The 20,487-nt window shown below is 36.5% G+C and overlaps 3 protein-coding genes across 5 annotated transcripts; 2 read left to right on the forward strand and 1 right to left on the reverse strand.

Annotated features, from left to right (window-relative positions):
• Nucleotides 1-12: 12 nt before the first annotated feature.
• Nucleotides 13-2,244, reverse strand: LOC107424397 (uncharacterized). Its single transcript, XM_016034186.4, has 6 exons — nt 2,103-2,244; nt 1,925-2,008; nt 1,732-1,816; nt 1,481-1,569; nt 679-790; nt 13-409 (listed from the first exon to the last, which is right to left on the reverse strand). Exons 1-6 carry the CDS (start codon nt 2,136-2,138, stop codon nt 189-191), a joined length of 627 nt encoding a protein of 208 aa, XP_015889672.1. The 5' UTR covers nt 2,139-2,244; the 3' UTR covers nt 13-188.
• On the forward strand, nt 2,118-6,975 carry LOC107424395 (heterogeneous nuclear ribonucleoprotein Q). Of its 3 annotated transcripts, XM_016034184.4 has the most exons (12): nt 2,119-2,246; nt 2,359-2,819; nt 3,160-4,106; nt 4,177-4,266; nt 4,371-4,835; nt 5,269-5,380; nt 5,462-5,620; nt 5,748-5,986; nt 6,082-6,175; nt 6,301-6,353; nt 6,431-6,514; nt 6,603-6,975. In XM_016034184.4, exons 2-11 carry the CDS (start codon nt 2,597-2,599, stop codon nt 6,491-6,493), a joined length of 2,445 nt encoding a protein of 814 aa, XP_015889670.3. In that variant the 5' UTR covers nt 2,119-2,246; nt 2,359-2,596; the 3' UTR covers nt 6,494-6,514; nt 6,603-6,975. The 3 variants fall into 3 exon arrangements, 1 of the variants encoding a protein (XP_015889670.3); XR_003056962.3 differs by lacking the exons at nt 6,301-6,353; nt 6,431-6,514; nt 6,603-6,975 and having other exon boundaries at nt 2,118-2,246; nt 5,748-5,789; nt 5,869-5,986; XR_003056963.3 differs by lacking the exons at nt 6,301-6,353; nt 6,431-6,514; nt 6,603-6,975 and having other exon boundaries at nt 2,118-2,246; nt 5,748-5,771; nt 5,869-5,986.
• A 3,253-nt stretch (nt 6,976-10,228) lies between these two features.
• Nucleotides 10,229-11,544, forward strand: LOC107424398 (histone H1). The gene is made up of 2 exons (XM_016034188.4): nt 10,229-10,495; nt 10,803-11,544. Exons 1-2 carry the CDS (start codon nt 10,319-10,321, stop codon nt 11,235-11,237), a joined length of 612 nt encoding a protein of 203 aa, XP_015889674.1. The 5' UTR covers nt 10,229-10,318; the 3' UTR covers nt 11,238-11,544.
• Nucleotides 11,545-20,487: the final 8,943 nt, after the last annotated feature.

Raw genomic sequence — 20,487 nt, forward strand, 5'->3', positions numbered from 1 at the left:
ACAATCAAGCAATGAATCAAGCATCATTATAGTTTCAAATTTATTAATTTCTTGGTTACAAATACACTGGCTCATCCAAAAATGAATCAAACATAAGCAATCAGGAATCAGGATGTCAATTAAGGCTAAACCTCAATCCATACCAATACTGTGTACACGAAAATCAATGTGAAAATGGTCAGATCTAACTAGGTTTCTGTAGAAGGTGGAATTTTGTTACTCACTCTTTGGAGAGAAGATGAACCAGATCGAATTTCTGGATCAACAGTGGTGACTGAAAATGGCTTTACAGATGACCGAAGAGATTCTGGTCCTTCTACTGCTATTCTCTTGCATAATGCATCACAATTACTAATAACCTCCGTCAATCTTCCTTTAAGCACTCCAATATCCACCTGTAATGCATGAACTGCAAAATCCAAACAAAAATTAATACAAATACGAAAATTGATTATAAGATAAGTGGAATCAGAAATTTATGATTCTCAGTCAGCATAGAGCCAGAAGGTGGTAAAACCGGGTTCACAAAAATCATTATATCCACTGAAAAGATAGAGTGAAGATATATCTTTTCAATGCTCGCTAATTCCAAGTTGCATTATGTTAGCGAGAAACTGATCTAATTGTCATTGATATTCTGTAACATGAAAAAAAGGGAAATCTTGAATTTTCAAACACCTTCTGATAAATGCTGTGAAGTTGTCTTCATGGCTGATACAGAGTGATTAAGACGTTGAAGAAGCTTAATAGCCAGGGCATCTGCAATCTCAATCTTGTTTTCTATCTCTTCCTGCAATGTTTGGTATCAAATTAGATTGAATGGAGTACAAAGTTTCCTAGTCCTAGTGAAGGAGAAATTAAAGGTAACAAACTCCGAGTATAAGCAATACAAGCTATTATAAGTGAGGTTAAACCACTAAAACGATACCAAACATAGAACTATGGAGTTGCAAGTAACAAAAAGCATAAGACTTGACTGTGGTTATGAACTTATGTAAGTAATTTCACGTCTTGGTCACATCAGACTGAATGCAGTATTCAGAAAACAGCTTACAAGGATACAGAGAGCAATAGCCTGGATTCAAAGGAACATTTTTCTTTATAGTTCGTTAGTTCCTTTTTATTTATTTATTAACTTTTTTTTTTTTTTTTTTTTTCACCCCTCAAAAAACTTCATTTGAGACATAACAGGATCTATGACTGATTAAACCTGGTTTAATCTTTGCAACACATCGAGCATCAAATGAACTATATTCAGTTATTTGGGCATCAAAACAAAAAGTATTTCAAAATATTAAGGAGAATCAGCTTGATTATTAACTAGGTCAAATTGGAGACCCATAAATAGCTTTAAAGGAAAAATGGAAAGGATACTGAGAGCACAAGCATACATATGAGATCCATCCAATGCTTTTAAAATACTAGTAAAGACTATGTTTGCTGAGCTTTTAAAAACCAAACTATGTTATATGGGAAAAACCTGATTTTTGCGAATCTTTTGTGTCTTCTCCTCCTGATAATCACGGTACATTGAGAAGAGTTCCAGTAGCACCTTTGGATCCACAATCCCTATATCAGCAATCAAGCCAAGATGATGAATTGGCATTTTCATAAAAGCATCGTTTAGAAAACTATAAAAATCGAAGCCTATATTTCAATTAGACCCAAAAAAGGAAAAGAAAAAAGAAAGCAGATAGGCCAAGTTAATTATTGAGCAAATAAGAAGCCCACCTGGAGCAGAGGAAGAGGAAGGTTTCCTCACTAGAATGTCAGTCAAGCTACTCTCGGTTGGAGGTGACGTCAGTATCGGCGACGACTGCAATTTTAACAAATCTGAAGCCTTAATTTTCAGTCTAAAACAAATAAATTAAAAAAAAAAAATGTCATTTTTTTTAGAACCTGAAAATGCCAAGTAGAAACTTACAATCTTGAGGGATTTGAGCCTCTCTAAGATGGGATCGGCGACTTGAGATCGTTCGGAAACGGTCGTAATTTGGTCGACGTGCCTCTTCAAGCATAAATATTTATATGCAGCTTAGAACATAGTTTTATGGGAAATTTTTGAAGTGAATAATAAGTTTCGGAAGATTCGTATATTCTACCTGTGAGCTTGAAAGTGTGGATTCTGAAGCGCCCATGGCTAACAATTCAATACCTCAACGGCACCGTTTGCCGGTGGTTTCCCGCGATATCTGTCTTTCGCCGACTACTTCATCGCAAGCAAGGCCGGTCTAACTATATTTGTGGTTTGTTTTATTTTTAATTTAAATTTTTTTTTATATGACGTAAAAACATTTTTTAATTAATATAAAATTATTATATTTAAAATCTTATTTATTTATTTATTTTTTGTTAAAGATAATTTCTCTATGGCTTTCCAATACCATTCCGATCGCTGGGAACGTCGTCGTTGAGCAAATTCAAAACGTACTTGGCCAACGTTTCTAGCTACTACAATCAAAACCGCAACTCCATTAATCAACAAACAATTCGTTTCCCTGGAAAACTAAAAAGGAAGCAATTTTCTCTGCAGACTATTTTGTCCTATTTTGGCGGTTTCAAAGTTCGGATTCAAATCCTTACCATTACCGTCAGCATGCGAACTCGGAATGCGGACAAAGCCAAATTGGCGAGCGCTAAGAAAACCCCGCCGGCGAGGAAATCCGCCGTTAAAACCTGTCCTACGCCTCCGGAGTTGGACTCGGGATTGGTCACTCCTAAAACCGTCGTAACAAAGCGCGCTGCTTCTACCCGAGCCCGGCAGATCAAGAAGAACTCAACCACTCCCCCGACGGGTTCGAAGCCCGAAGAATCATCAGGTTAGAACAATTATGTTATCTTACTGACTATTTCCTTCTTTTCATACTTTATTTATTTCCGTTCTTTACGTAATTTTGATTGATTGTCTTGTTTTTGAAACAAAATCAAAACAATACTTAGAAATTTGCGATATAACGAAGTTAAATTAGTTCAATTAGGATGAACAAAGTTTTTGGTTCCTACGTGTTCTTATCGTATTTAGGGTCTGAGAAATCACATGAAGAAGAATTTGTTTAATTCAGTGGCACATATATATATACATATTTTATCATTGGTTGATCATAAACTATTAATTAGTATTTTGGTTTTTTGATATCCTTTCTCTTGTTTAATTTGTAGTTGAGGAAGCTGAAGCGTTGGCTAATGTTGCTGATGTGACACCGGTTAGAAAAGTGGTTTCGGCAACTAAATCAGCTGTGAAAAAAACATCTGGGAAAGCTAAGAAACTTCCTTCAGCAAAAGGTGCTTCTGCACATACACCTCAGACACCTGATTTAGCGGAACCTGCGGAGGCGAAAGCTAAAGAATCAAAGGAGGAGGTGGCAGATGCCAAGAATTTGGAGTCTACGGAGGACGAGCCCCATCAAGCCCCTCTTGATGATGATGATGAAGATCCTGTGAAGAATGAAGGGACCATTGTTGAAGTTGAAGAACCTGCCGTTGAGGATGTCGGAGAATCAGCTAAGAGGGACCAAAGCAGAATGGAAATGCAAGTAACTAATACTGAAAGTTTTGTAGGTACTTTGGAACAAGAAAAACTTTCTGTTGCTTTGGAGGAGGGATGGGACGGGAAGGAAGAAGAGAAGGAGGAATCAAGAGATGATGGAAATGTGGAACAGCCAAATATTGAGATTGCTAATAGAGTCACAAATGCCATCGTCCCATTGCAAACAGAAAATGCTAAGCCTGTACGGGAGTTTGATGATGATGAGGGAATGGAGGATGGTGGGAAGTTGGACCTTGGAGAACATGGAGATGAGGAGCTTCAAGAGGATGATGCAGATGGTCCTGCTGAAGAAAATGAGGCAGCGGAAGATGAGCACAGGGAATTGTCAGCCATTGTGAAGGAGCGTAAGATTAAGAAAGAGCGTGAGATTTTTGTTGGTGGGCTGGATCGGGATGCAGTTGAGGAAGATGTGAGACGAGTTTTTGAGAAGATTGGAGAAATAGTTCAAGTTAGATTGCACAAGAGTCCTTCTACTAATAAGAACAAGGGATATGCATTTGTGGAATATACAAAGAAGGAGCATGCAAGGAGGGCACTTTTAGAAATGAAAAACCCTGTTGTATGTATGGTCATACTATTTTTGTTTTCAGTTATCTATATGTTCTATTTGAATGCTTTTATTTTTGTAGATTTGCGGAAAGCGATGTGGGACCGCACCAAGTGAGGACAATGATACGTTGTTTTTGGGTAATATCTGCAATACATGGACCAAGGAAGCAGTAAGTAACCTATCAATAAATAAATGAAATGAATAAATAAATTTAGTAGGAGAATATCATTCTCAGGTTTGTGTACTCATTCTTTTATACAACATACATTACAGATTAAGCAAAAACTGAAGGATTATGGTGTTGAAGGTGTTGAAAGTATTACGCTTGTTCCTGATGTCCAGCATGAAGGGCTGAGTCGGGGATTTGCATTCATTGAGTTCTCTTGCCATGGTGATGCTATGCTTGCCTACAAGAGGCTTCTAAAGGCCGATGCTATTTTTGGACACCCTGAGAGAACAGCCAAAGTGGCTTTTGCTGAACCTTTACGTGAGCCAGACCCTGAAGTTATGGCCCAAGTCAAGTCAGTATTTGTTGATGGCCTACCTCCTCATTGGGATGAAGAAAGAGTTAGGGAGCAATTTAAAGGTTATGGAGAAATTGTGCGGATTTTCCTTGCCCGGAATATGTTTTCAGCAAAGAGAAAGGATTTTGGATTTGTTGATTTCTCTACCCATGAAGCAGCAGTGGCTTGCATTAATGCTGTGAACAATACAGAACTGGATGATGGGAACTCAAAGGTATCTTGTTAGCGCTTTGGTAATTCTATTATTGTGGTGATATACCACCTTTGCAGCACTTGTCTGAGTTAAATATAACTTCACATTGATAGTGCAGATATCAAGTTGAACAGGGGAAGGAATTTTCTTTTTTAAGATCAAATTTCTATTTGAACATAAGTGAATACGTTTAAATATGAAATATAAATGACTTAGGTTGTGGATATCTATAGATGTAAATAGTTATTTATTTCGTTGCCTTATTCTATTGTGGAATGTGCCTAGAAAATAGTTATCTATTTCATTGCCTTACTCTATTGTGGAATGTTCCTCATCAGGCATATCTATATCCATGCAGGTGGAATGTCACAGATTAATTATTACTCAATATATTTTCAAACTTATTGTCTGACTTGGTTCTAATAGTGTTTTGAATTGATGTTTGTGGTACCAGATAAAAGTGAAAGCTAGACTCTCAAATCCTTTACCTAAAACTCAAGCTGTGAAGGGTGGAATGAGTGGTGGATTTCGGATTGGTCATGGTAGTGGAGCTTTTTCGAATTTTGGTAATTATTATTTATCTTTTTACTTGTTTGGAACAGAAGCTTTGTTTTTTTGCTAAGATTATGTATTTTTTTCACTTACAGGAAGGGGCTACGGGCGGGGTGGGAATCTATTTAATTTTCCACGTGGCAGGGGTTTCTATCAAGGTGGACGTGGTCAAGCAGCTAGAATGGGATTTCAAAATGAATATGACTTTGATAACCCATACCCCAACTTTCATGGGAGACATATTATTGCACGAGGTTATCTAATGGCCTTGTCATTGTATTTATTGTATTTTGACTTTTTGAACTTTCCTCTAATCCCATTATGTATACCTAGATTATAAAAATAGTCAAATTTTAAGAGTTTAATATATTGACAAAGCAGGGCAAAGAAGAGGCTCTTTCAGAGGTAATCAGTACTCATCAGGTAGGAATGGTGGATTTAATTTTGATAGACCATGGCATGATGACCCTGATAGAGGCCATGGGATGCATTATCCTTCTAGGTGGCATTCATATTCTCCAGAAGGGTATTTTGACAGACCTTTCATGAGAAATCACTTTGATGACCCTTATCTATATGGTGATAATATGTGTGGAACAAAGCGTCCATTATATATGAGGGTAGGTTTTCACATCCCTCCCTGTCATTCAAAAATTTTGCATCATATTCTTTTGTTCTGTTTCTTACCATTTGGAATTGTGCTTATTGGATTTAGGATCATGATCCTGATTATGTGGAGCCCATTTGGCAACGCCCACGATTGGATTATATTGATCCAGCAACTTCATTTCATGGAAACCGTTATCATGGTATGGATGCAATATTTATTGTGTGTTTGAATGTGTGAAGGCATGCGTAGAAGTGTTATTGCTTGTGCATTTTGTGTGGTCTATTTTTTTATCTGATTACTCAACTACATATATTTATGTGTCAGATTCATATGGAGCGGGCAGCAGTCTCTACTCTCATGATTATTATGGCCCTGATGTAAGGAATTGGTACTTTATGTTTCTGGTTTTGATGTAAGGAATTAGTACTTTATGTTTCTGGTTTTCATTCTGCAGTATCCTGGAGGCCCCTATTCATCTTTCCATCGGCGTGATCCGTCGTATGGAGGTCACTACTAATATTAGAATATATGCACTTTGGTAATAATAATATGAACTTTGAAATTTTGTTTTTTGGTTCTGTTCTAGTGAATTTCCTTTCTCAGAGGTTCTGATTTACTCTTTTTAGGTGAGCATGGAAATGGAGGATGCATTTCATCACTTATGCACTAGTAGCTTGTTGTGAGAAAGGAAGATGAAGTTCCATAATTATTTGTCTTCTCTATCTTCTATCTGCTTGTCCTTCTTATCTGTCCACTTTTCTCTACTTTCTTTTCTAAAATTTTGGTAGAATGTCACGAGCTTAGATCTTTCTAGTTTAGGTTGTCTTTCAAGGGCCTTAACTAAGAAATTTATGCACTTTTTTATGATGGAGACAAAAAAGATAGGCCCCTTTTACACTAGGTGTGAACAGCTTGATGGCTTTCGTTATGAGCTGTTGTGCAGAAGTGTAGACATTTGCTTCCCATTATATTGTTAATTATTATCATGGATTGGGTATATGTGATGATATTTGATCTTGTGGTTTATAGGAATAATTCGGGTGACTTATTGGAGGTCAGGTTTAAGGTTTTTACTTTTCTGTGGAGATGCAGAGGTCATAATTTAAATAGTCAGGTTGGGAATCTTGTGGAGATCAATTTGGAGGGTTTCTTGGCAAGACAGAGATATTTAAAATTTGTACAGATAATGGAGGTTTTTTGAATAGATACATATCACAGACTTACTGCCCTGTGCCGTCTATTATCAGAGGTTTCCAGTGAATAGGTTGGGTTCATATATTTTTGCCTACTTGAGTATATGGTTTTTTGGCGAATGGGTCGTTCCGTCGTCGTTCTAGAAATCTGGTTTTGAGCGTGCCAGAACTTTCTTTCCCTTTATCTGAGGAAAGGGTGCTGCCCTTATAGGAATCACTATATCAAACATTCGTTTGCATAGATACCTATCTTGGAGGAGTAGAACTAATAGATCTTGTTAAGTAGAAAATAATCAATTATATAATAGATATTTAGGGAGATCCCAGTGGTATATTTTTCTAAAAAGAAAATACTGGTGTAATGTCCATGGGTTGAGATTGTAGTTGCCATATATTTTTGATGTTACAATTTCCATTTTGGGTGAATGGTTGTTAAGGTTCAATGTTAACTCCAATTTCGGCTCTTATCTAGAAGCTGTTTTAAATGGTGATTAGAAATAACATGTGTTCTTAGATAACAAAGTCAGTCAGTGAAACATTCAGCCTCTAGAGCTTTTATAGGTCGTTTCCTTTCTGTTTGGAAATTCTTCTTATTCTGGTTCCTAATATAAGATAGATTGCTTGCCTTATGAGTGGTAGGTTGGGTGTAAAATGTTCTGATTATTTAATATTTTATGGAAATAGTCTTTGGTTAGAATTTATAGTTGCTGGAACAATTGTTGTGGTGATAGCCTGGAGGGTGGTCTCCTAATAAATAGAAGAAAGGTTTCTGAGTGGTCTCATTTAGTTATCGGAAACAGATGAAAGAGACTGCTATACTAACTTCGTTCAATCTGAATTGTGGGTAAGTGCCATATAATGTGGACTACCCATGCATTTGGTTACAAGCTCAGTCGTATATGTTAGAACCTTTCTAAGTGGTAGCAGTCTTTGAGAGTGAAGGAATAAGCTAAACCTTGTCAATTGATAACACCTGCGTCATAGACTCTCGAAGGAACATCTTTAATTTGAATAGTTTTAAAATTCCTCTTAAAATGTTGAAGCAGTATCTTGACGACCTAATGTTTGGTTAGCACTATCCTAAGGACATCTAGCAAATGTTGAAGCATTAAGTTTTGTAATGCTAAGTAGTTTCTGCATCATGGAGTGTGGATGGCTGCCAAATGTTGTATAATACCGTAGGGTGCTAATTTCATTTTTATTTCTTTTATTGTCATCATTTTGGTTTACTGGTCCATAGTCTTGTGCAGAGATCTATGGGGTGTTTAAGCCATTCTTGGTCTTGCTTGTAGTGCTCTGTGGAGTGTTCCCATGTCATTTAGTATTGTCAAAAAAGGAGAATTTATATTTTGTTTCAGGGCCTGTAGGATTATACGATGATAGAAGTAATTAAAGTTATTTTTTATGTTAAATATGAGTGTTGGAATCTAAGATAATGTAAGATATTCACAGATATGGATGATGCCGTCTTAATATGTGAATTTAGAAATACTAGTGAAAGTTCTTTTGCTCCTTCGTTCTTGGTACATCTGTCTGGTTAGTCTTTTCTCTGTTTCTCTTACTTTTCTTGTGTACAAATGCGTTGGAGGCTAGTCGCTGGAAGAGGTAACGTTTTACAAATTTAAGCGTCACTTGGTTGCCTATTGGCTACGTTCAGCTCCCTGCTCTGGGTATATAAAAGCTGGTCTGATATTTCATGATCTATAGACTTGATAAATATGAAAATCCAAATAGATTTGGTTCTTTTTGGCTGATTGGTAGTTTGGATTCTAGTGTATTCTGTAATTTAATTTTCATCATATTTAATGTAGAATGCAAAATTATGGTGCTTCTGTGACTGATTTTTTGAACTAAGCTTTTAAAGTTAATCTAATGATTTTTGCTTATTTATTCGTTTATATTACCGATTATTCTTGCAATGGATAAAAATTTATGAGAGGGTTTTCATTGTAGCATGACTAAGATAATTAGCGTTCTATTACCAAAAAAAAAAAAGAAAAAAAAAAGGATGATTAGCGTTCAGGATTGTGGTTGGCAGTAGCCACGTGTTACTGTTTTGAGCTAAAGTATGAGACAGTGGAAGGCAACTTTGAAATGGTTGACGTGACATATGCCCGAACAATTAGAATATTTATTTATTTATTTTTCTGAGACAGAATAAAATGATTTACTTTTACAAAAGGTTGGAATGGATCCACATGTTGGTATGTAACAATATTAGAAACAAAAAATGGGTTCAACCGGCTCCAGCTCCTGTAGCATATTTTTTATTTTTTGGTAAATAATCTACAGCAGCAGTAATAATAAACAACGAGAAAAATATAAAATAAAATAAATTTATGGGTTAATGCTTGATTAAATATGGATCATACAAAATAAAATTTACAGTGATGAGTTATGTCGTGCAAATGAAATGAGAAATTCATAATGCAGCATGGTTTCTTAAACTTTAATTTTATTTATGCAGAAAATGGTTGTTTTCTTTTTGGTTAATTTCTTAATGTTTTCAACATAGGGAGACAACAAATTGCAATTTGCAAGTTTAGCACCCTCTAAATCACAAACCAATGAAGGAAATTGGAAAGTCATGGTTTTATTTATCTCATATGCAAATTGAAAGGCAAAAAAAAAAAAAAAAAAAAAGGGACTGTTCTTATTTGTTACATAAATGTCACAAATAAAACTCAACCATTTGGCCACCTAAAACCAACATTATAATCCTTGCTATTCTACCTTTCCATCTCACATGGTTCTGAGTCGAATTGCAAGCAAATTCACTAGAAAATGAACCGCAAATCTAGCAAGAAAACACAAGCACTGCGCACATTCATTTACGTGAGGAAAACCAAGGCCACGTTTGGAAATCCTACCGCCCAATACGCTCATCGATTCCCATGTGATGGTCCTTTAATCCAACGATTAGATTTGTGTCCACCTGCACCTACTTGATCTAATCCTTACACGCTGGCGATCCGCATGACTAAAATCAGGCCAATCAGGATACGAATTTGCCTTGCCCGTGGATTACTTCCTTACTACAAATAGCCTATGGATCAGATCGAACCCAACGTCATCAGCGTTGAGTGTTCTGCTTTTAACGTTTTTCTGCTCCTGGAAAATACTGTCTACCGTTTTAGTTACTGTTATTGATGATGTCTGTCAATGGAGAAGGTGATGCTCCGGCCGTAGAGGCTCCTCCGGTGGAGGCCCCGGCGGCCGAGGAGACCAAGAAAGCTGAGAAGGTTGTCAAGGAGAGGAAGCCAAGAGCCACTAAGGAGAGAAAGCCCAAGCAGCTCAAAACTGCTTCCCATCCTCCATATTTTCAGGTATTTCAGAATTCAAATGGAGTTTATTTTATTATTTATGTATAAAATTGTGGTATTTAACTTTTTATTCTTCGTTCATTTAATCTTGATTTTTTTGTTGTATTTTTTGGGTGATTCTGGAAATTTCCATGCATGTCTTTACAGTTTGTGTTTGGATAGCCAGACTTAATCTGACAAACAACAAATTTTTTTTCTTTGTCTCCGTTAATCTCGTTTGTTAATTCTGTTAACTGGCTTTTTTTTTTTTCTTTTTTTTTTTTTTTTGGGTTTTGTTTTTCTGATCGTTAATTTTTGTGGATGGAAATAGATGATCAAGGAGGCGCTGTTGTCTCTGAACGAGAAGAGCGGGTCGAGTCCGTATGCCATAGCCAAATTCATAGAAGAGAAGCATAAAGCGGTGCTTCCAGCTAATTTCAAGAAGATTTTGGGTCTACAGCTGAAGAACTCTGCAGCGAGAGGAAAGCTTATCAAAATCAAGGCGTCCTACAAGCTATCTGAAGCGGGAAAGAATGACAAAGTCTCTAAAGTCTCAAAGCCCACAGCGGAGAAGAAGCCCAAACAGACAAAGACCAGATCTACTGCCACAACCAAGGCAACAACTAGGTCAGCGAAGAAGCCCGAGAAGACGAAGAAGGTATCGAAGCCTGCAAAGAAGTCGAAGAAATCGACACCTGCGAAGCCCAAACCGCCAAAGTCTATTAAATCCCCAGCTGCTAAGAAGGCGAAGAAGAGCGCCGCTTAATGTAAATAGGAAAAATGGAGAGAATAAAGATAACGCTGCAAGCGAAATGTATGTTTGCGTGTGTGTGTGTGTGTGTGTGTGTTTAGGTATGTTTCTGTGAATATGACGTGGGTTTTGCCAGTTAGGATCGGGTTAGCGGATGTATGAACATATTTTGGTCTCTGTAATCTACGAGTTTTTAGTTCCTTTCTAATGGAAATTTAGAGATAGCCGGAAAAAAAGCTTTTGTAGTTGAAATGCACTAAGTTTATCGTTCTCTTTCTCTGTTCTCTGTATAATTTTCTTATTAAGGAACTTTGCTCTGGTATGATCTTGCCTCGTGAAGTTGTTAATTCCGATTACGACAGACCATAGTTTCATTTATTTTTTATTAATATTTTTGAGATAAAAGATTATAGTTTGTTTTAACTGTCAATTTAATTCGCTTTTTAATATTTCTATTTATGAGATTTAAGTTTTCAACAATGAAATAGATATTCCAAAGTTAATGCTGGTACCACTGCACCGCACTGGTCTGATTCCTGAAATTTCCAATTGGGTCAGGCTTTCTATGGATTTCTTTATGGGTTTCTCTTCAGTCGGTTCTGTGCCACTGATCTCCGTAGTTGGGATCTAAGCAAGCCCATTAGCTCAAAATCATTTGATGTTAAGTCGACGAGGGAGAGAGAAGGAAAACAAATTCATCGTATGTAATACAGTCTTCGGTAAGAATATAGAGTAAGAGACTTGTTGACATGAGTCTTCTAATTGAGTCAAATCGTCAATGTTCCTTTCACTTGAATACCTTTGCTTATTATAACAGCATAAATATCTAGTTATTCACCAAAAAAAACACAAAGCGTAGATATATAGTTCTGTCCCGTGTCAGTGAAAAACTAAATTTGGACCAGCCATGCAGTTAAGTGGCTGAGCCCACTTATTTGAGAAGAGTCCAACTCTTTGAATTGCAACGATTTATTGGGTCAACTTCCATGGGTTCTACCTTGAAATTGAAAGTTAACTTTCCTCCAGCTCTTCTTTGGGCTTGGGCATAGGAATATGGGCAAGAACATGTAGATACATCTTGCAAGGATTTGGAAGGGCCTGAATTTGGGTTGGATTTCCCACTTAGGTTGTGGTCTTATTCGCAAAGCAACTTGGGTCAAAATGTTGGACTCAATTTAAACCAAGTAATGGGCTTCTCCCTCATTTTTCGTCAATAATTGAACTATGCTTAATCATATTGATTTGTATTTTTTTTTGACGATCATTAGGTTATATATTGAATCCGAAACCATTCACTGTGGGAAAGATACTCACTGTGGGAAAGATAGCGCAACTAAGCAGTTCAATCGGGGACATATCGATGTGTGTTTCAACTATAACAAAATTGATATTGAACTGTAATTTGGTGGGCATGCATACACCAACAGTAATGTATATCAATTATTGAATGCTAAATGATGCAAGTTAAGTGTGATAAGTAAAACCAAGTACAAACAAATAAAAAAAATATCAAATCAATTCCTTGATGTCTAACTGTAGAAAATAATTTAAATGAAAAGATCAACAAGACACAATATTTAACGTGCTTTGGATGCTCTCGTAGGAATCCTATCTGTACACCAGAACCAGAAAAAATATATCTTATATTCAGTGATATGAAGGAAGAGATAACAATGCACTATATAGGTACAAATGATAAGCCTGATAAGGCAACAGTAACTGATAAGGCAACTGTTGCTGTACATGCTATACAAATAATGATAAAGCTGTATAATATAGTATCTATTAAATATACAGCTCCTATTTTATCTTCTATAGTCAACCAATACACAACTCTTAGCTTTTATAGCTAAATTAATCCCGAGAGTTTCTCTCTGTCAATACTCACCCTCAAGTTGGTGCGAAGATGTCAACAGAGCCCAACTTGGACAAAATCTCATGAAACTTGATAACAGATAAACTTTTGGTGAAGATATTGTTGTAACAGTGCCTAGGTAGCTGCATATAGAGTTGTTGTCAGCTGACCAAGTCATTAGAATATTTGTTATGCAGTTAGCTGACCAAGTCTTTAGGATATTTGTTATTATTTATGCTGTTATGCTGTTAATAGCTAGAAATTAGGAAGCTGTTAGTCATGCCTTGTGTTTAGGAAATATTTTTGTTTTTCTGTTAAATGTTAGCTCTATATAAAGAGTAGTGCAGTGAATAAAAAATATATTCTGGTCTTCAATATTTTATCTGGTGTCTTATAACAACAAATTGGTATCAGAGCTATTTTTCTTGAGGGATCTGTGAGCTAAGCCATCTCTTGAGGGATCTGTGAGTTGAGTGAATCTAAACACAAACCCAGAAACACAAACCAAAACCAGTAACTTAAAAGACCAGAAACACAAAAACCTTTAGAAATGGAAGCTGAAACAACATTTTCTCATATTGCTCCACCAATTTTTGATGGTGATAACTATCAGGCTTGGGCTATTAAAATGATGGTCCATCTTGAGGCATTAGATCTTTGGGAGGCTGTAGAGGAGGACTATGATGTTCTACCATTGCCAGAAAATCCAACGATAGTACAACTAAAGACTCACAAAGAGAGGAAGACAAAGAAGTCCAAAGCTAAAGCATGTCTATTCTCTGCTGTTTCAAGCACCATATTTACAAGAATCATGAATCTACAGACAGCAAAGGCTATTTGGGATTATCTCAGAAGCGAATACCAAGGCAATGAAAGAACCAAAAACATGAAAGTGCTTAACTTGATCAGGGAGTTTGAAATGCTGAAAATGAAGGAGACAGAAACCATCAAAGACTACTCTGACAAGCTGCTGGGCATAGTAAACAAAGTGAGGTTGCTGGGTAAGAATTTTTCTGATGAACGAATTGTACAAAAAATTCTTGTGACTTTGCCTGAAAAGTACGAATCTAAAATTTCTTCATTAGAAGAATCTAAGGATTTGTCAAGTATATCCTTGGCAGAATTAGTAAATGCATTGCAGGCCCAAGAGCAAAGGCGAATGATGAGAAAAGAAGAATCTGTAGAGGGTGCTTTTCAAGCAAAGGCACAAAATTCAGGAGGAGGCAAAGACAAGAAGGACAGCAAAAAGAAGTACAGCAAGAAAACTGAATACAATGACAAAAAGGATGAGGTGACATATCCACCTTGCCCATACTGTAAAAAAACTAACCACCCACAAAGGAAGTGTTGGTGGAGACCAGATGTCAAGTGCAGGAAATGTGGTCAGATTGGGCACATGGAGAGAATCTGTAAGTCACAACAACATGAAGGAAAAGCAAATACTGCTGTTGAGCAACATCAAGAGGAGCAGCTATTTGTTGCAACTTGTTTTGCAGCAAGCAACAGTTCTAGTGATTCTTGGCTGATTGATAGTGGTTGCACACATCACATGACTAATGATCTAGAGCTTTTCAAAGAACTCAACAAAACTGAAATTTCCAAAGTAAAAATTGGAAATGGGGAATACATCTCAGTCAAAGGCAAAGGAACTGTAGCTTTAGAAAGCTTATCAGGTTTGAAGTATATTACTGACGTTTTATATGTGCCTGATATTGACCAAAACCTACTTAGTGTTGGACAGCTGATTGAGAAGGGCTTCAAAGTTATATTTGAAGACAAATGGTGCAGGATTAAAGATGCAGAAGGAAGAGATGCTTTTAAGGTGAAAATGAGAGCAAAAAGCTTTGCTCTAAATCTGATGGAGGGGGAGCAGATAGCATTTCCTAGCAGTGCAAGCATTGCGGAATTGTGGCACAAAAGGCTTGGGCATTTTCATCATGCTGGACTTCTATACATGCAGAATCACAAAATGGTAAAAGGAGTACCATTACTGGAAGACAAACTTTCTGATTGTGTGGCTTGCCAATATGGAAAGCAAGTCAGAAGATCCTTTCCTCAAACTGCATGGAGAGCAACACGCAAACTTCAACTGGTACATACAGATGTTGGAGGACCTCTAAAAACATCTTCCTTAAATGGCAGTAAATATTATATTGTATTTGTTGATGATTGCACCAGATTTTGTTGGATTTATTTTCTTAAATTTAAATCTGAAGTTGCTAATGTTTTTGGAAATATAAAACTTGGGTGGAGAATCAAAGTGGTTACAGGATGCAAACAATCAGATCAGACAATGGAAAGGAATACACTTGTGATAGTTTCAAAAATTTATGTGATGAAGCTGGCATTGAGCACCAGTTTACAGCACCGTATACTCCGCAGCAGAACGATGTAAGTGAAAGAAAAAATAGAAGTATTATGGAAATGACAAGGTGTTTGCTGCATGAAAAGGAATTGCCAAAGAACCTGTGGGCGGAGGCTGCAAATACTGCAGTTTATCTGTTGAATCGATTGCCAACCAGAGTTCTACAGAAAAGAACTCCATTTGAAGCTTGGTTTGGTTACAAACCAGACCTGCAATATTTAAGAACTTTTGGTTGTCTTTGTTTTGCTCATGTGCCACAGGTGAAAAGAGAGAAACTCGATAAAAAGGCGGAACTGGGAGTTTTTATTGGATATAGTAAAGCATCCAAGGCTTACAGAATTTTCCAACCATAAAGTGGAAAAACTCTTGTAAGTAGAGATGTCACATTCATGGAAGATAGACAATGGAACTGGGAGGAGTCAGTAAAGGAGCAGCGGTCTGAAATTCAACAAAATATGGATGATAACATAGATGATGAACCAATTAGAGGTATAAGGTTATTATCTGATATTTATGAAAGATGTAATATTGCTGTGTTTGAGCCTACAGAGTTTAAAGAAGCTGAAAAGGATGTCAAGTGGATCGAAGCAATGGAAGAAGAGCTTAAGATGATTGAGAAGAATGACACATGGGAGTTGGTGAATAGACCTCAACATAGAAAGGTCATTGGAGTCAAATGGGTTTACAGAACCAAATTTAATGCAGATGGTTCTGTAAATAAACACAAAGCCAGATTAGTTGTGAAAGGGTATAGTCAAGTGTTTGGAGTAGATTTTTCAGAAACCTTTGCTCCAGTAGCACGCTTGGATACAATCAGAATGTTACTTGCTTTGGCTGCACAAAAGGGATGGAAGATTTACCAGTTGGATGTTAAATCTGCTTTTTTAAATGGTTATCTTCAAGATGAAATTTATGTAGAGCAGCCTGAAGGATTTCAAGTCAAGGGACAGGAGGAGAAGGTATACTTATTGAAGAAGGCATTATACGGTCTTAAACAGACTCCTAGGGCCTGGTACAGCAGGATCGATGAATATCTTCAAAGCCTTGGTTTTGTTAAAAGTCCAAGTGAAGCTACGTTATATATAAAAAAAACAGATGCTAACTTAATTATAGTTTCTGTTTATGTTGATGATCTTCTTGTAACAGGAAGCAATGAGATGCTGGTGAAAGAATTTAAAGCCAAAATGCTTGAAGCATTTGAGATGACAGACCTTGGCTTAATGTCCTATTTTCTAGGAATGGAGGTGAAGCAAGACCATCATGGAGTCTTCATAAGCCAAAAGAAGTATGCAAAGGAAATACTCAAGAAATTCCATATGGAAGATTGCAAAAGCACTAGCACACCCATGAATCAAAAGGAGAAATTTAGCAAAGAGGATGGAGCTGAAAAAGTTGATGAACGCTTATACATGAGTCTGATTAGTTGCTTGATGTATCTTACAGCTACCAGACCAGACATAATGTTTGCAGTAAGTTTGCTCTCGAGATTTATGCATTGTGCTAGTGAAATGCATTTTCAGGCTGCCAAACGAATTGTAAGATATATCAAGGGCACAACAAATTATGGAATTAAATATTCTAGCTGTCACTCTTTTAAGCTTCATGGTTATTCTGATAGTGACTGGGCAGGTTCTATAGATGACATGAGAAGCACAACAGGTTTTTGTTTCAGTTTTGGATTAGGAATTTTTTCATGGAGCTCAAAAAAGCAAGATGTGATAGCTCAAAGTACAGCGGAGGCAGAGTATGTTGCAGCAAACGCTACAGTGAATCAAGCAATTTGGATCAGGAAAATACTAGCAGATTTACACATGAACCAAACTGAGCCAACAGAAATTTATGTAGATAACCAAGCTGCCATTGCAATTTCAAATGATCCTATTTTTCATGGAAGGACAAAGCATTTCAAGATCAAGCTATATCATTTGAGAGAAGAACAGAAGGCTCGTGAAGTTAAACTGGTTTATTATAAGACTGAGAACCAAATTGCAGATGTGCTTACCAAGGCTCTTCCAAAAGCAAGATTCGAAGTTCTGAGAAACAAACTAAGTCTATGCAGCTATTAGGCAAGGAGGAGAAATTGTTGTAACAGTGCCTAGGTAGCTGCATATGGAGTTGTTGTCAGCTGACCAAGTCATTAGAATATTTGTTATGCAGTTAGCTGACCAAGTCTTTAGGATATTTGTTATTATTTATGCTGTTATGCTGTTAATAGCTAGAAATTAGGAAGCTGTTAGTCATGCCTTGTGTTTAGGAAATATTTTTGTTTTTCTGTTAAATGTTAGCTCTATATAAAGAGTAGTGCAGTGAATAAAAAATATATTCTGGTCTTCAATACTTTATCTGGTGTCTTATAACAACAGATATCTACAAATTGTTGACTACTTCGAACAAAAGGAGTACTAATAACACCAGTTTGAACATTTTCTCAGACAAAGTGACAATCCACCTCGACATGTTTTGAACGTTCATGAAAAACTGGATTTGAGGCAATATGGATAGCTGCTTGATTGTCACAAAATAATTTGACAGGTTGAGAAGTATGACAGCCCAAATCTTGTAGTAAACGTTTAAGCCAAATAAGTTCACTAGTAGTTGATGCCATAGCTCGATACTCTGCTTTGGCACTTGTTCTTGCAATCACATTTTTCTTTTTGCTTTTCCACGTTACCAAGTTACCACCAACAAATGTACAATATCTTGTGGTTGATTTTCTATCAACTGGACAACCTGCCCAATCTGCATCAGTGTAGGCTATAATAGAACAATGACCATTGTTGTGCATCAAAAGACCCCTTCCAGGTGATCCCTTCAAATATTGCAAAATTCTATGAACTGCTGTCATGTGATTAACTCTTGGTGCATGCATGAACCTACTTACCAGACTAATTGCATAAGTTATATCTGGACGTGTGATTGTAAGATAGATTAGTTTTCCAACTAATCTTTGATACTGGCCAATATTAGCAAGTAATTCACCATCATTATCAAGTTTACTACTGTATGTAGGAGTGTCCACCGGTTTGACTCCTAGATTCCCAGTTTCTTGCAACAAGTCTAACACATATTTTCATTGACTAGGAAATATGCCTTTCTTTGAATAAGCACTTTCTAACCCAAGAAAATATTTTAATACTTCCAGATCTTTAATAGCAAACTTTTTATGCAGCAATTCCTTAAGTTTTATGATTTCAGAATTATTATCACCAATAATTATTATATCATCAACATATACCAATACAACAGTGATTCCGAAAGTACCTTTTTTTTATGAATAATGAGGAATCTGTAGCACTTGCTTTAAGTCCATTTAACATCAAAATAGAGCTAAGCGTGGCATACCATGCTCGAGGTGATTGTTTAATTCCTTATATTGCCTTCTTTAATTTACAAGCTAGACCATCTCTGGATTCTTGAGGGTGACCGGGAGGAATACTAATGTAGACTTCTTCTGTGAGATCACCTTGAAGAAATGCATTTTTGACATCCATTTGAAATAACTTCCATTCTAAATTTGCAACTACAGAGAGAAGAATCCGAACTATATTCATCTTTGCAACTAGAGCAAAGGTCTCTGTGTAATCTTTTCCATGGGTCTGAGTGAAACCTCTTGCGACAAGTCTAGCCTTGTGTCATTCAATTGATCCATCACTTTTAAATTTAATTTTATATATCCAACGACAGCCAATTGTTTTCTTTCCTGGTGCAAGTTTAACAATGTCCCATGTTTTATTGTCTGCAAGTGCCTGTAATTCTTTTTTTATTGCTTGCTACCAAATAGGACTAGAATTAGCCTCCTTGAAAGTCTTAGGTTCATGATTCCTGGATACATCACTTAAAAAAGAGACATGAGGCTTAGAGATATTATTATATGTCAAATGAGCCTCAATAGGATAAGAGACACTGTGATAGGTAAAGAAATCCTTCATCCTTTCAGGAGGACGAGTCACTCTACTCGATCTGCGTTGAGGTAATGATGCTGATATTGTTTCTTCATCTATAGCATTTGTGTTTTCACCTTGAACTGCTTCTACTTCTGGCTCTACGACACCATCCTGTACTATAGCGGAGCGATCCTTTTTTGCCTCTGTTTCTATATTTGGAGCAATTGGAAGAGGTATCAAATCGGACAAGCTCTCCCCCTGAAACTGATTTTCTAAAGCATCTGTTACCTGAAAAAATGATTCTGATTCAACAAAAACAACATCACAAGATATGATAATTTTCCGGTTACTCACATTGTAAAATATGTATCTCTTTTTTGTAGAAGAATAACCAAAAAATACACATTTAATTGCTCGAGCATCCAATTTGTCACGATGAATAGCTTGTTGTTACACATAGCAACTACAACCAAACACACATAAGTGTGATATATCAAGTTTACGATTATTAAGGATTTCTAATGGAGACTTGAATTTAAGGATTCGACTAGGCAGCCTATTAATCAAATATGTCGCAGTAAGAACACCATGCGATCAATATCTCTTTGGAACATGCATTTGAAACATAATTGCACATGTGATTTCAAGAATATGTCTATTTTTTCTCTCAGCCACCCCATTTTGTTGTGGTGTTCCAACACAACTAGTCTGATGTATGATACCATGGCTGCGTAAATATTCAGGTAAAAAACTTTTGGTATATTCTGTGCTATTATCAGATCTAAACATCTTAATTTTGGCATAAAATTGAGTAGTCACCATGTTATGAAACTCTTGAAAAATCGAAGCTACCTTTGTTTTAGATTTTAATAAATAAATCTAGGTGGCTCTAGATCTATCATCAATAAATAAAATAAAATATTTGTATCCATCATAAGAATCAATAGGTGCGGGACCCCATAAATCAGAATTAATCAGTTAGAAACATTGATTTGAAATAGAAGAAGAATTAGGAAAAGGTAAACGAGCCTGTTCAGAGAACTGACAGACATCACAAATATCAGACTTAACAACAATGGATGGAAATAAACTAAATAAAATATGAGTTGATGGATGACCAAGTCTTTTATGTAAAACTTGACTCTCCTTAACACTCTTTGT

The sequence above is a fragment of the Ziziphus jujuba genome, chromosome 7, assembly GCF_031755915.1.
Source record: "Ziziphus jujuba cultivar Dongzao chromosome 7, ASM3175591v1".
Taxonomy (NCBI): Eukaryota; Viridiplantae; Streptophyta; class Magnoliopsida; order Rosales; family Rhamnaceae; genus Ziziphus; species Ziziphus jujuba.